Source organism: Chelonoidis abingdonii, chromosome 24, assembly GCF_003597395.2.
Source record: "Chelonoidis abingdonii isolate Lonesome George chromosome 24, CheloAbing_2.0, whole genome shotgun sequence".
Lineage (NCBI taxonomy): Eukaryota > Metazoa > Chordata > Testudines > Testudinidae > Chelonoidis > Chelonoidis abingdonii.
This window is the reverse complement of record NC_133792.1, coordinates 222273-236425: the sequence shown is the minus strand read 5'-3', so window position 1 is coordinate 236425 and position 14153 is coordinate 222273. Positions and strand designations below refer to the sequence as shown.

General features: G+C 47.9%; 2 protein-coding genes across 12 annotated transcripts in view; one reads left to right on the top strand and one right to left on the bottom strand.

The window, feature by feature from the left end:
• The window catches only part of SLC31A1 (solute carrier family 31 member 1), a 79289-nt gene extending 72776 nt beyond the window's left edge, over positions 1-6513 (bottom strand). Inside the window, exon 1 of one of the 2 annotated variants that reach the window (XM_032778980.2) lies at positions 6437-6513. The gene's annotated coding sequence lies outside the window, so the exon portion shown is untranslated. The remainder of the gene's footprint in view (positions 1-6436) is intronic. The other variant, XM_075060416.1, reaches the window with a different exon arrangement.
• A 162-nt stretch (positions 6514-6675) lies between these two features.
• The window catches only part of FKBP15 (FKBP prolyl isomerase family member 15), a 116490-nt gene continuing 109012 nt past the window's right edge, over positions 6676-14153 (top strand). For 5 of the 10 annotated variants that reach the window (XM_075060603.1, XM_075060601.1, XM_075060599.1 and 2 more), the window contains exon 1: positions 6690-6798. In XM_075060603.1, coding sequence (XP_074916704.1) covers positions 6746-6798 — 53 coding nt within the window. In that variant the 5' untranslated portion in view covers positions 6690-6745. Of the gene's footprint in view, positions 6799-14153 lie in introns of all 10 variants that reach the window. The other 5 variants (XM_075060602.1, XM_075060600.1, XM_075060596.1 and 2 more) reach the window with 2 other exon arrangements.

Genomic DNA, 14153 nt, shown 5'->3' with positions numbered 1-14153 from the left:
ATCCTTAATTTTTTGGCACAGAATTCCCCCAGGAGTACTATTTGTTGGGGCAAGGGGAAGAGAGATATCTGCTTGTTCCGAACATCTGTGTGTTCATCACATGAAGTATCTGTTTATCCTAGGTTTGTGCAGAAAGGTGGTAACAGCCAGCTATGTGAAATATGCAGATATGAGGGCAGTGAACATTTAGAGATAGAGTTTTGCACATCAGCTCCAGTGTCCCCTTAGTATTTTTCTATTAAATTAATTTTTAAAGTCTAATTTAAACTTCATAAAGAGTTTCAGAAGATAATTCATGACAAACAGGATTACAGGCACGCTAATATGGCTTTAAGATACACACGTAATTTTGAATGAAAAAATAATTATAATGGCTTGATCAGTTGCCTCTGGGCCTGAAGTAAATTTAAATCAAATTGTTTCAAAGTGAATGTAACGAATGTGTCTGAATAGACTTTCATCCATCTCAAGCCACCAAGTTATAGTGCTCCCATAAAGTTCATTGTCTGGGAATTATTCATGTTAGAGAAAGCACGACATAATAGTTACACCATGGGACTGCAGCACGAACCTAATTGTGTCACTTATCCCCTTTTTACAGATAGGCTAATACTTGTGTGTGTCCTCAAATGAAAGATGTCCCAGGAGGACATGCTTTATTAATAGTCTTATCTCCCTACATTGCTTCATAAACACCTCATACACAGGACCTCCTCACTTAGAGTCATCCTGGTTAATGTTGTTTTGTCCGTTGTTATGTTGCTGATCAATTAGGGAACAGGATCATGTAAAGTTGTGCAATACTTCCTTCTAAAGTCACTTGGCAGCTACCTGCTTTGTCCACTGCTTGCAAGAAGAGCAGCTCGTTGCAGCTAGCTAGTGGGGGCTTGGAACCAGGGTGGACCTGCTGCCCCCCATCAGCTCCCCACTTCCCTAAGTTCCCTGTGCAGCAGCTGCCCAGCAGGCTAGCAATTGTCGGCAGTTCAGCTGTCCCTCCCCTGCTGCCATGTGCTGCTCTTGCCCTCTGCCTTGGAGCTGCTCCCAGAGACTCCTGTTTGCTGGGGGGCGGGGTGGAGGGAGGAAGAGGAGGGCTAATGTCAGGGAGCCCCCCTCCTCCCTGCTCCTGCACCCCGCTTACCCCATCTTCCATAGAACAGGGACCCAGGAGGGAGGGAGCTTGCTGATCTAATTAACAAGGCAATGTACTTAAAGGGGTTAGGCTTGTGAAGAGGTGTGATTTCTGATTGACAGCGCTGTTCCCGGAGCATAGACACACTTATACTGGCAAAACTGTGTCTTTGTTGATATAGCTGATTTTGCTGGAAGGGAGAGTGGGGGCGGGGGGGAGCCACTGGGATAAACTATACTGGCAAAAAGCACAATTTTGCCAGTATAAGCTGCATTCACACTAGAAGCCACAGGTGCTGACCTTTGTTGGCGCCGGTGGGTGCTCGCACCCCCCATCCCAACTTGACTCCCCCTGCCCCAAATCCCTGCCCAAACTCCACTCCTCGCTGCCCCTATTGGACTCTCCCCAAATCCCTGCCCTGGCCCTGCCTCTTCTCCCAAGTGCACCACGTTCCCCTTCCTCCTCGCTCCCCGGCAAGCTTGGGAGGGAAGGGGGGGAGAAGCAGGAGGTAGCGGTGCGCTCAGGGAAGGAGGTGGAGGCAGAGCAGAGGTGAGCTGGGACGGAGGGGGCATAGCAGGGAGCTGCCCACCAATTTTTCCCCATGGGTGCTCCTACCCCGGAGCATCCACACAGTCAGCGCCTATGCTAGCAGCACTTTGCCAATATATTATACCAGTACAGGGATACCAGAAGCATGCTTCTAGTGTAGACATGATTTTCAGTGAAACTGAGACCAGTGGAATTGAGCTTAAGAGGCTTCACTGTAAAAGAGGTGTGTTTTTACTAACTCTATACGGAGTCCTAGCAGAGACAAGACTGTAGTTTTTACCTCAGTGTAGCTGGATGAGGTGGTACAGTGTTGACCTTCAAAATAAAATCTGCCTGTTGCCTTGTCTTCGCTAGAATTTTTCACTGAGATAAGGGTTGTGGTATGTGTTTTGTCTGCAGTGAAGATACAGCTTTTATTTGTCTGCAAAAGATTCAAATGCAATATTCTCCAGGGAAACCAGATTACTACTCAGCATTTCTCCCTGCCCCTAATCTCACAGGAACCTACAGTTACACTGGCCTACTGTCTGGATCTTCATCTCTAGTTCTGGATCACTAAAAAAAGAAACTTTAATCCAATGTCAGTTCAGGCCCACACGTTTGATGATTAAAAAGGATGAATATAAACAAACAACACAAGTACGCAGGGACAAAACTAAAAAAGCCAAGGCACAAAATGAGTTCAAACTAGCTAGGGACATAAAGGGAAACAAGAAAATATTCTACAAATACATTCAAAACAAGAGGAAGACCAAGGACAGAGTGGGCCCATTACTCAGTGAGGAAGGAAAGACAATAACAGAAAATGTGGAAATGGCAGAGGTGCTAATGACTTATTTGTTTCAGTTTTCACAAAGGAGACTAGTGGCGATTGGATGTCTAACATAGTGAATACCAACGAAAATGAGGTAGAATCAGAGTCTAAAATAGGGAAAGAACAAGTCAAAAATTACTTAGACAAGTTAGATGTCTGCAAATCACCAAGGTCTGATGAAATGCATCCTAGAACACTCAAGGAGGTGACTGAGGAGATATCTGCACCATTAGCGATTATCTTTGAAAAGTCATGAAAGATAGAAGACATTCCAGAAGACTGGAAAAGGGCACGTACAATGCCCATCTATAAAAAGGGAAATAAGGAACATCTGGGGAATTACAGACCAGTTAGCTTAACTTCTGTACCTGGAAAGATAATAGAGCAAATAATTAAGCAATCATTTTACAAACATCTAGAAGATAATAAGGTGATAAATAACAGCATGGATTTGTCAAGAACAAATGGTGTCAAACCAACCTGATAGCTTCCTCTGACAGGGTAACAAGCCTTGTGAATAGGGGGGAAGCGGTAGATATGGTATATTTTGACTTTAGTAAGGCTGTTGATACTGTCTCTCATGACCTTCTCATAAACAAACTAGGGAAATATAACCTAGATGAAGCTACTGTAAGGGGAGTGCATAACTAGTTGGAAAATTGTTCCCAGAAAGTAGTTATCACTGGTTCACAGTCCTGCTTGAAGGGCATAACAAGTGAGGTCCCTCAGGGATCGGTTCTGGGTCCAGTTCTGTTCAATATCTTCATCAATGATTTAGATAGTGGCATAGAAAGTACACTTATAAAGTTTGTGGACAATACCAAGCTGGGAGGAGTTGCAAGTGCTTTGGAGGATAGGATTAAAATTCAAAATGATTCAAACTGGAGAAATGGTCTGAAGTAAATAGGATGAAATTCAATAAGGACAAATGCAAAGTACTCCATGTAGGAAGGAACAATCAGTTGCACACATACAAAATGAGAAATGACTAACTAGGAAGGAGCACTGCAGAAAGGGATCTGGGGGTCATAGTGGATCACAAGCTCAATATGAGATAACAGTGTAATGCTGTTGCAAAAAAAAGTAAACATCATTTTGGAATGTATTAGCAGGAGTGTTGTAAGCAAGACATAAGAAGTAATTCTTCCGCTCTACTCCATGCTGATTAGGCATCAACTGGAGTATTGTGTCCAGTTCTGGGCGCCACATTTCAGGAAAGACATGGACAAATTGGAGAAAGTCCAGAGAAGAGCAACAAAAAATATTAAAGGTTTAGAAAACATGACCTATGAGGGAAGATCGAAAAAATTGGGTTTGTTTAGTTGGAGAAGAGAAGACTGAGGCGGGACATGATAACAGTTTTCAAGTACATAAAAGGTTGTTACAAGGAGGAAGAAGAAAAATTGTTCTTAACCTCCGAGGACAGGAGAAGAAGCAATGGGCTTAAATTGCAGCACAGGTGATTTATGTTGGACATTAGGAAAAACTTTCTGTCAGAGTGGTTAAGCACTGGAATAAACTGCTTAAGAAGGTGGTAGAATCTCTATCACTGGGAATTTTTAAGAGCAGAATGGACAAACACTTGTCAGGAATGGTCTAGATCAGGGGTCGGCAACCTATGGCATGTGTGCCAAAGGTGGCACGCGAGCCGATTTATGACAGCACACGGGGCAGTCTGAGCTGCTCAGCCCGCTGCCACTCTGGGGTTCCCGCTGCTGGTTCCTTGCCAGCCAGGGTCCTCCCCGCCGCAGCCCCACTCAGCACCCACTGCTGACCTGGGAGAAGGAAACCCAGGTTGGCGGTGGGCTGAGACCCCAGCTGGCAGGAGCTGCTCTGGGGTTCCCGTTGCTGGCCCCTTGCCAACCAGGGTCCCACTAAGTACCCGCTGCTGGCCTAGGGGAAGGAACCCCAGGCTGATGCCCCAGCTGGCAAGGAGCCGGTGGTGGAAAACCCAGAGAGGCGACGGGCTGAGCTGCTCAGCCCGCCGTGCTCTGGGGTTTCCGCTGCTGGCCCCTTGCCAGCCGGGGTCCCCTCCACAGCCCCACTCCCTTGCTTCCAGTTGGAGTTCCAGCGCAGGCCCTCTGCCAGACAGGGTCCAGGCTTCTGGCCCTGCTCAGCCCTACCAGCCGCCAGCTCCACTCACCTCGGCTGCCAGTCTGGGGTTAGCCATGAACAGGGTGGGAAAAATAGCAATTTTGTGTTCCATTTTCCTTGAAATATTTACTTTTGCAAAACTTCATCACAGAGTTGTGTATTGCACAACAGTTCCTGCACTCTAGGCCATTTCTCTGAAGCCAAACCAAGCCCGAGCATGGAGGACTGTCTACATCTTTTATTATCCCTCCGACAACACAGCAAATTGTAGATTTACATGGTCACTGCTCAGATCCATAAACAAAGCAAAAGCAGTATTGTGCTCCTGTAAACAGTAAAGCCTTGACATGCTGTTGGTGCCTGACCCTCCTGCTGCACTTGCACCTCTATCACTGAAATAGTGAGGGTATGTTAAAAATGGTATGTGGAGATTTTCTCATGGGCAGTCCTAGCTCTCCCCTTTGAAATCAATGCTCTTGTGTTAGTGGAGTAAACAGAACAGATCAGCTTAACCTTCCCATCCACACCAGAGTAACTCCATAGACTTACCAATCAGCTCCATCCTCCTACCCACTCACCTCACCACAACTTAATGAGATCAGGGATGTGCCCCTGGGTCAGGACCTGGTGCATCACTGCTGCCTAACTCCTATTTGTTTGTGAACAGTGTAAGCCACATATGAACCTGGAGCACCTCAAGTCTCAGAATCATACCAGATTCCTTCAGTTTGGGGTTCTGATCAGGCATCGTTCCACAGAGGGTTAAAGGATAGACAATTCAACAGGAAATGGGAGGTAATGGAACACATTGTCCAGAATAGAAGCCAGGCCGGAGTTAGAATGTTGTTTTAAATTACTTTAATGACCTTCTCCCCTTAACACACGGTCCTACAGCTTTATTCACAGAGGGGTTTCATTGAGAAATGCTAACCAAGTATCAGTGGCAAAACTTGAATTGCAAATACTATTACATCTACCAGTAGTCAGGTTCAAATAAGCACCAGTTTAAGTGTTGTATACTCAGAATTCAAGCACAAAGCACTTTTTACGCAAAAACCCTATAGCCATGCTACATCTTGTGCTGTGATCATGTGAGAATTCATAAGCCAAAGAGGACTGGGACAGTCAACACACAGATACAAAATCCTCAATGAAAGGGTGCAGTGCTGCAGAAAATGGTGCTGGTGGCTGAACTGGGGTACCTCTCCCTCTGAATCTATAATGACCAATGCCCATGTGGGTCCAGTGAGCACTAGGTTATAAAAGGGGTTATTTGGCTGGGATGCAAGACCCAGGGTTTAATTACCTGTGACATTTCTCATAAGAATATGGAGCAATCTCTAGGTTCCTGGCCAAACTCCAGCTGAGTACGTATAATCTGCCTCCCTAAACGCCCTCTACAGTTTCCTGCCCTGAACTCTGCCCAGGGCTGGCATGCAAAGTTAAGGAGCTGTTGTGTTCCACATTTGCCCCCAGGGGATCCCAGCGGAAACGTGCTCTCGGGGGCATCGTGCAACAACGAGCTCCGCTGCCCCGGGACACAACGCGGGATTAAACCCTCTGCCTCCAGCCCTGCACGGACGTCAGTGACCCAGGCCTCGCCCGGCGGGCACTGTCCACACCGCAGCTCAGCCGCATTCCCTGGCCGGCCGGGGCCCCCCGCACGGAGGGGGAGGCAGAGAGGAAGGGCCCGGGCGAGCCGGTGGCAGCGCGAGGAAAGGAACCCAGGCGTCCGGGCTCCGCCGCCAGCTCAGGCTGCCGGCCCAGGGCGCGTGGGCTGGGTCCGGCCCGGCCAGGACGCTCGAGCAGGGCGACCCCCGGCAGGGACAAGCCGGTTTCGCGCCACTCACCGCTCCGGACCGGCCACTGGCACAAGACTCATCCGCCGCCCCGGGGCCGCTCAAGGGCTGCAGGCCCCGCCCCCTCGGACGTGACCTCGGCGCCTGGGCCTGCCCCGGCAGGCGGGATGTCGCTCCATTGGGCGGCGCGAGCCGCTCAGGGACAGGATGGGCGCTATTGGCCAGCGTGGCAAAGGCCCGCCCCCAGGCCCGGCAGGAAAGCGAGCGGGTCCCTAGGCGCTGCCGGGCGCCGGTTTTGCGACACTCGTCGGAGCTTCCTTGGCGGAGCCGGGGCGCCGAGACCGCGCGTCCCGAGTCGCCATGTTCGGGGCTGCGGAGGAGGATGACGCGGACTTTTTGTCCCCTACGGTCGGGTGAGCGCCCCCCTCTCCCCCCGCGGGCGCCGGCAGCTTTCCCTGCCCGCTGCGTGGCTCCCGGCCTCGGCCCCGACGGGCCTGCCTGAGGGGAGCTGCGCGCCACAGGCCCGGGCCTTCCTGCTTCCCGCGCCCGGTGCTCGCCGCACGGGGTCGTTGCAGGCACCCCCGCTGCCCTGCTTCGCTTCCTGTCCCAAATCGCTGGCCGGACGCGGGCTCTGCCGGGCCGGGGAGCTGGACCTTCCCCCGACGCGCGACTNCTGTGTTAGCAATTTTCAAGTCATACTGTTCAACCGCTGAGTTTACAGATTCATTAAAAATTCTTGCTAATGGGCTTGCAATTTCATGTGCCAGTTCCTTTAATATTCTTGGATGCAGATTATCTGGGCCCTTCCGATTTAGTCTCATTAAACTGTTCGAGTTTGGCTTCTTACTCAGATGTGGTAATATCTACCTCCATATCCTCATTCCCATTTGTCATCCTGTCATTATTCCTAAACTCATCATTAGCCTCATTAAAGACTGAGGCAAAGTATTTGTTTAGATATTGGGCCATGTCTTGATTATCCTTAACCTCCACTCCATCCTCAGTGTTTAGCAGTCCCAGTTTTTCTTTCTTTGTTTTCTTCTTATTTATATGGCTATAGAACCTTTTACTACTTGTTTTAATTTCCTTTGCAAGATCCAACTCTACATGGCTTTTAGCCTGGACGCGGGCTCTGCCGGGCCGGGGAGCTGGACCTTCCCCCGACGCGCGACTGACAGCGGGGCCGGGCCGGGCCGCCGCCTCCCGCCTTGGCGACAGGCCCCCGGCTGGCGGGGCTGGCCGCTCCGGGCAGCTCGGTGGCTCGGCCGGGCCTCTAACAGCGGAGCTGTGCTGAGCTGGTCCCGGCGCCGCGTCGCCAGGGCTGGCGCGATAGCATCGTCCCGGCGCTGCTGCTTATAAAACAGCCCGCTGGCAGCTTGAAGCCGGAGTCTTGACGCTCTTTGCCTTCCGGCTGGCTGGCTGGCTGTTCTGCTCTGCGTCTCGGTTGTTGCCGTAAGCCTGGTGCTGGTCAGAAGGGCCCATATAATGTGTTCGTGGATTCTTGAAATTCGGGGAAAGGGAGAAGTGGATTTGGCGGCCAGTTACGTTGGCAACGTGTTTTGTAGGATGGGTGGAGATCCTTTTCATAATGAAGTAACTTCTCTCAAAGCTTCACTCTCTAGTCCAGTGTCGATTACAAATTAAATATTTATCTGGAGATGACAACAGTCCATTTGAAATGACTAGTCTAGGCAGGCCATAAGTGTAAGCTTGCTGTAAATGGAATTGCATAATGCACGCTGCTTCGCTGCATTGAAATGGTAGGACACTTTCATTCAACTTCACTGTAAATGTTTGATATCAGAGTAAACTCTGTAGGCTTGTTCCACTGGGTTTCCAAGGGCTGCATCAGATAGTGTAGTCAGAGGAGTTTTTTGAATACTTGTCTTTCAACATTCCTGACTCTGGGAAAGGAAATGACAGCTCATGCTGGCTTTCATAAAGCACTTTAGAATTGAAACTACAGCTAATCAGGTGTCTTAAAAGAATTTTTGTTTAAATGGCTAAGAAGTCCATAATGTTGACTCTGATAAAGGAATGTATTTCAGCCTCATGTTTAAGGCTGCTTTTGTGTAGAAATCTCTTAAAAAATGCTAAGGAAAAACATTCCTCTGAGTGGCAGGATCCTGTTTTTAGAAACTATACAATTCTAAGATTGTATAGGCTTTTTAATATGATGTAGCTTAATATTTCCAGCAGTTGCTCTGGGATCATTGATCTTTACTTGAAAAAGTCCATGACTTTCACTGTTGTTTCATGCTGTATATGCATTATATCCATTCAGAACTAACTAAAAAGTGATAGTGAAGGCCTGCTCTTTAAACTCTGCAGGGAGAATTAGGGCCTTAAGTCTTTGAGTTTAGACTATTGTGAATTACGGTTGCAAAATTGTCATGAAATGAGAAACTACAGGTCATATTTTGCAAGTGGAAAAGTGCTCTTCAAAGAGAGTGTGTGTTAATAAATAAAGCATGAAGGATGGAAATCCACACCGTGTAGAGGCCAAACATAGGAGTTTATTACACACAGCGCTGGCGGAGTGTCACCTGGCTTATTAGGCTCAGAGACACTGTCAATCAATTGATTACAATATAGAATATATAGATTTTCCATGGGCAGGGGGAAAGTGACGGAGGTTAGGCAGTTCCATACCCCGGGATAGGTTTTGCAGCAAAACAAAATAGCACATTAGCCAATGGTTAAAAGGTTACATAATGTCTCCACCCATGGTCTCAAGTTAGCAAGTTAACATTTAATTAATACTTTGATAAAATGTTATTAATATAAAATATATATGTTGAATTCTGATTTGGGGTCCATAGGAATGGAGCAACTCCTTTGATTGTTCACCAGGTACATTTCTAGGCGTTAAAGCAAAGAAACAGTGAAGTATATGACAATAAAGATTGTCCCCTTTATGTCTTAAGGCAGGCACTGGTCCCTGGGAAGGGAGGTGGAAGGATGCCATATCTTATACTGACATGTGCCAACTTTTCATAAACTCAAGGTTGGATCTGTGGGAAGAATGTCTCCCTACAGAAGAGACTAAGACAGTAGGAACAGGGATCCTTTGTTCAATTTGCAACTCTGAATAAGACACAATTATTTAGTTCTTAGCTCCAACACCTGGCAATTTGCTGACCAGGCCTATCTTAGCAAAACAAGAGTATTTGTTTACCCCAGCTTTCTCTTAACTGATCACTATTTGCTAGGCCTCTGGTCTCTTGACCAAAGTCTGGACGTTGGGTCTGAGAAGCAGCTGGCACAATCCATATACCAGGTTGTTATATAAAATGCATATGGATTTTAACCCTTCAAAGCAGTAAAGAGTCCTTTGGCACCTTATAGACTAACAGACGAATGAAGTGGGTATTCACCCATGAAAGCTCATGTTCCAAAATGTCTGTTAGTCTATAAGGTGCCAAAGGACTCTTTGCTGCTTTTACAGATCCAGGCTAACACGGCTACCCCTCTGATACTTAATAAATAAAAACTGCATTCTCAACCTGGCTTATTATTAAATGTGGCCTTTCAGTAAGTTGGGCTACAAAGGAAGCAAAGAGCTCATGCTGCCAGTCATCATACAGCAGCAGGACTTCTGTCTAACCACTAACCAGGAGAAGGCAGCTCTGGTGCAGTCAGAGCAGTCTCATTTAAGTACTCCTTCAGGGCAGACAGAACTATTTGAGAATATAATGTTGTGAAATACCCTCCTCATTTTAAATCTCATAAATAGGGAAATCTTACTGGTACCTTAGAGATGGGCAGTGATCCAGAATAATTGTCAACTGAAAGGTAGAGAGTCAAGGTAGTTGGTTTGGCAGTGCCAGTGCTGGTCACTGGATCCCAATGGAAAACAGTTGTCTTCCCCCTGAGGAGAAAATTCTTAGAGGACCCCCTTGTTGTATGAGGAAATATGATCCAAGGTCTCTGACTTGGGTGATCTAAGAATGCCTGTGTGTGTGCCCCCAACCCAGGTAGTCAGACTTCCACTAGCTCTGCTCCAACTAGCTCACTAAAAATAGTAGTGTGGGCGATGGAGCACAGTTGGCGGCTTGGGATAGCTACCTGAGCTCAGTTGGCGGGGTGTGGTGTGTGCACTTGGACTTAGGTGACTAGCCTGAGCCATTGCCCATGCCGTAATATCCACTGCACTATTTTTAGCACATTAGCTCGAGAGGAGCTAGCGCAAGTCTGTCTACCTGGTCTGGAGGCATGCTTCCAACTACTGTGTAGTCATACCCTCAGTTTCTCTGTGCCTCCATTCCTAATCTGTCCAATGGGGATAATAGCGCTCTCTCTCCTATCTCACAGGGTGTCATAAACAGATAGTTAAGGGTTAATGCCTCTTTTACTGTAAAGGGTTAAGAAGCTCAGTAAACCTGGCTGACACCTGACCAGAGGACCCATAAGGGGACAAGATACTTTCAAATCTTGGTGAGGGGGGAAGTCTTTTGTTTGTGCTCTCTGTTTTGGGGGTTGTTCGCTCTTGGGTCTGAGAGGGACCAGACATCAATCCAGGCTCTCCAAATCTTTCTGAACCAGTCTCTCATGTTTCAGACTTGTAAGTAACAGCCAGGCAAGGCATGTTAGTCTTATTTTTGTTTTCTCAACTTGTAAATGTTCCTTTTTGCTGAGAGGATTTTACCTCTGTTTGCTGTAACTTTGAACTTAAGGCTAGAGGGGTTCTCTGCGGACTAGATGAAATCTGATTACCCTGTAAAGTATTTTCCATCCTAATTTTACAGAGATGATTTTTACCTTTCTTTTCTTTAATTAAAAGCCTTTTTTTTTTTCTTAATACCTGATTGATTTTTCCTTGTTTTTTAGATCCAAGGGGATTGGATCTGGACTCACCAGGGATTGGTGGGGGGAAAGGAGGGGGGGATGGTTAATTTCTCCTTGTTTTAAGATCCAAGGGGTTTGGATCTGTGTTCACCAGGGAATTGGTGAAGTTCCTCAAGGCTACCCAGGGAGGGGAAAGTTATGGGGGGACGGGATGATCCAGACACTGAAAATTCTGGATGGTGGCAGTGATACCAGATTTAAGCTAGTAATTAAGCTTAGAAGTGTCCATGCAGGTCCCCACATCTGTACCCTAAAGTTCAGAGAGGGGAAGGAACCTTGACACAAGCGTGGATGCATGTAAGGATAATGCACTGAAAGGGGGATGTAGAAGCTCCTGTTTGGTGTTCTGGGTGGGGGTGGGGATGTGGCGGGTGCGTGGGGTATGGGAGGGATGTGGGGGGGTGCCAGAGTCAGGGCTAGGGTTGTGGGGAGAGGGATGAAGGAGTCAAGCAGAGGGCTGGGTGTGTATGAGGGAGGTACAGGGCTCAGGGCAGGGACCTGGGGGGTGTGCGGGGCTCAAGGCAGAGGGTGGGGGGTGTGTGTGGGGGGCTCAGGGCTCAGGGGAGAGGGCTGGGTGACTGCCTCCCTAAGAACTCCCAACCCCGCCCCGCACCTTGTCCCCTACCTACCCCCTCCTGGGACCCTTGCCCCCAATTGCCCCCCAGGACCCCACCACCTATTTAAGCCTCCTTTATTCCTTATCCCCTGACTGGACCCTACACCCTACCTGTCTCCGGACTGCCTCGACCTTTATCCACACCCCTGCTCCCAGCCAGACCCCTGGGACTCCCTTGCCTATCCAACCACTCCCCACCCCCTGACAGGACCCCCAGAACTCCTGACCTATTTAAACCCTCCCCCACCAGCTCCCTGCCTGTCCCAACCCCTCTCCACACCCCTCCCTCCTGACAGGATCCCCAGAACTCCCGACTCAGACAACCCCCCCTAGCTCCTTGTCTCCGCCCCCCCGCCCCTCCTTGCTCCCAGTCCCCTGACTAGCTTGACCCCTATCCACCCCTCACCCCTGGGACTCCTATGCCCCATCCACCCCCTTCCCGCTCTCTGACTGCCCCCTCCAGAGACTTGCCACCCCTAACCACCACCACACTGGGATCCCACCCCCCCCATCCAACCCACCCTGCTCTCTGGACCCCTTAGCATGAGGCTCCACGCAGAGCCAGATATGCTGCCCTGTGGGAGCACACATCCCCGCCCCTCAGAGCACTGTGCACACGGTGGCAGAGCTCCAGTTGAGTGGGGAGCGTTTCTGCCTCCCCGCAGAGCCAAACACTGCCCTGCGAGCGTGCGCAGCCCCAACCTCCAGAGCGCTGTGCGTGCGGCGGCAGGCCTCCAGGGGAGAGGAGAAGGTGGGAGAGGGGCTGGCAGCTCACTGCGCTTGGGCTGGCACTCTGGCTCGGGAGCGCAGACCCCATGGCTTGCCGTGTCGGGAGAGTGGGGCCATTTGCCCACCCCATGCACACGGCTATGCTTCTGCTCCCTGCCCCTACGTGGGGAGCAGAAGGCAGAGGAGAGCAGGCCAGACTGGGCAGGATTTTTAATGGCATGCTGGAGTCCCAGCAGGCTCCAGTATGCCATTAAAAATTGGCTCACGTGCTGTCTTTGGCACGTGTGCCATAGGTTGCCAACCCCTGATTTAGTGGGTCTAAGACCCACTAAATCGACCCCAGGGAATCAATTGCTATAGTGTACAGTAAGTGTAGACAAGCCCATATATTAGAAGACCTGCTGCTGCTTCCTTATTTTCAAAAGGAAGTGGAGTCATATGGGTGTGATGGTCTTGTGATGAGGTTAATTGTGAGTTTGCAAACAAAGTTAACTTGTGACCCATCTAAGTTTCTCTTCCATTTTTAGTTTTTGTAGATGTCTTTTTTAAAAAAAAAAAAAAAAAAAAAAAGCTGAACACTAATCTCCTTTTCCCACAAACTCTCAAGTACAAATAGCAATCACACGTTTGTTATATTCTACTTAGAAGATCGCATGTGCTTTCAGAAAATCACTGCTGTGGGGAACAAGAAATGCTGTTTAAAATCAGTTTCTACTACTGCTTTTCCTGTGGGGAAATATACCGAGGTCCTACGTTTCACGGAGAGCCGCAATAAAGCTTGGGCTCACCCCAGAATTTGTAATAGTGTTAGAAAAACAGTGTACAGAAAATGACCTTTCAGAGCATACTGTCAGGCACATGGAGACTGGAATATCTTTGTCAGGAAATCTGTGAGTTTGTTTCCGTAGAAGAAGTTTGATTTTATAGACGTTCTCTTGGTGGTAGCTGAAACCTCACAATCTGTAACTGAACTTCAGCCATAATACCATACTCTCAGTTGCAGTTCAGAACAAGCCTTTTGAGTTTCTGATCTGATAATAAATGAATCTCTTTTTTTCTTTTTTTTTTTTCCTAGTATCGATTTAATATGGAAGTTCACTAAAATGAAGGAAGTCTAGCAATGTTTTCTCTCTAAAATGCAGTATGAAATAAAGTTGCGGTATAAGCCAAATCTTCTTGACCTTAGTAATAGACTCAAGTTCTCAATCTGTTCAGCTTAATAAATAGAAGGTTGACTGCAGTTTACAAATCTCTGTGTGGGGAACAAATATTTGATGAGTTCTTTAATACAGCAGACAAAGTTGTAAAGATCCAGTGTCTGGAAGTAGAAACTAAAATTCAAACAAGAAATAAGGGGGCAGTTTTTAAATCAAGATTGGGTGCTTTTCTAGAAGATATGCTCTGGTTCAAAATTATTTTGGGGGAACTTCTCTGTCTAATGCTATGCAGGTCAGATTAGATTATCACAATGGTTCCTTCTGCCCTTAGAATCAAAGAATATGAATGTGATAAAAATAAAAAGAAAAGAATTGAATGCAGCTTTTAGGGCATGAGTGATGTCAAAGAATACATTAA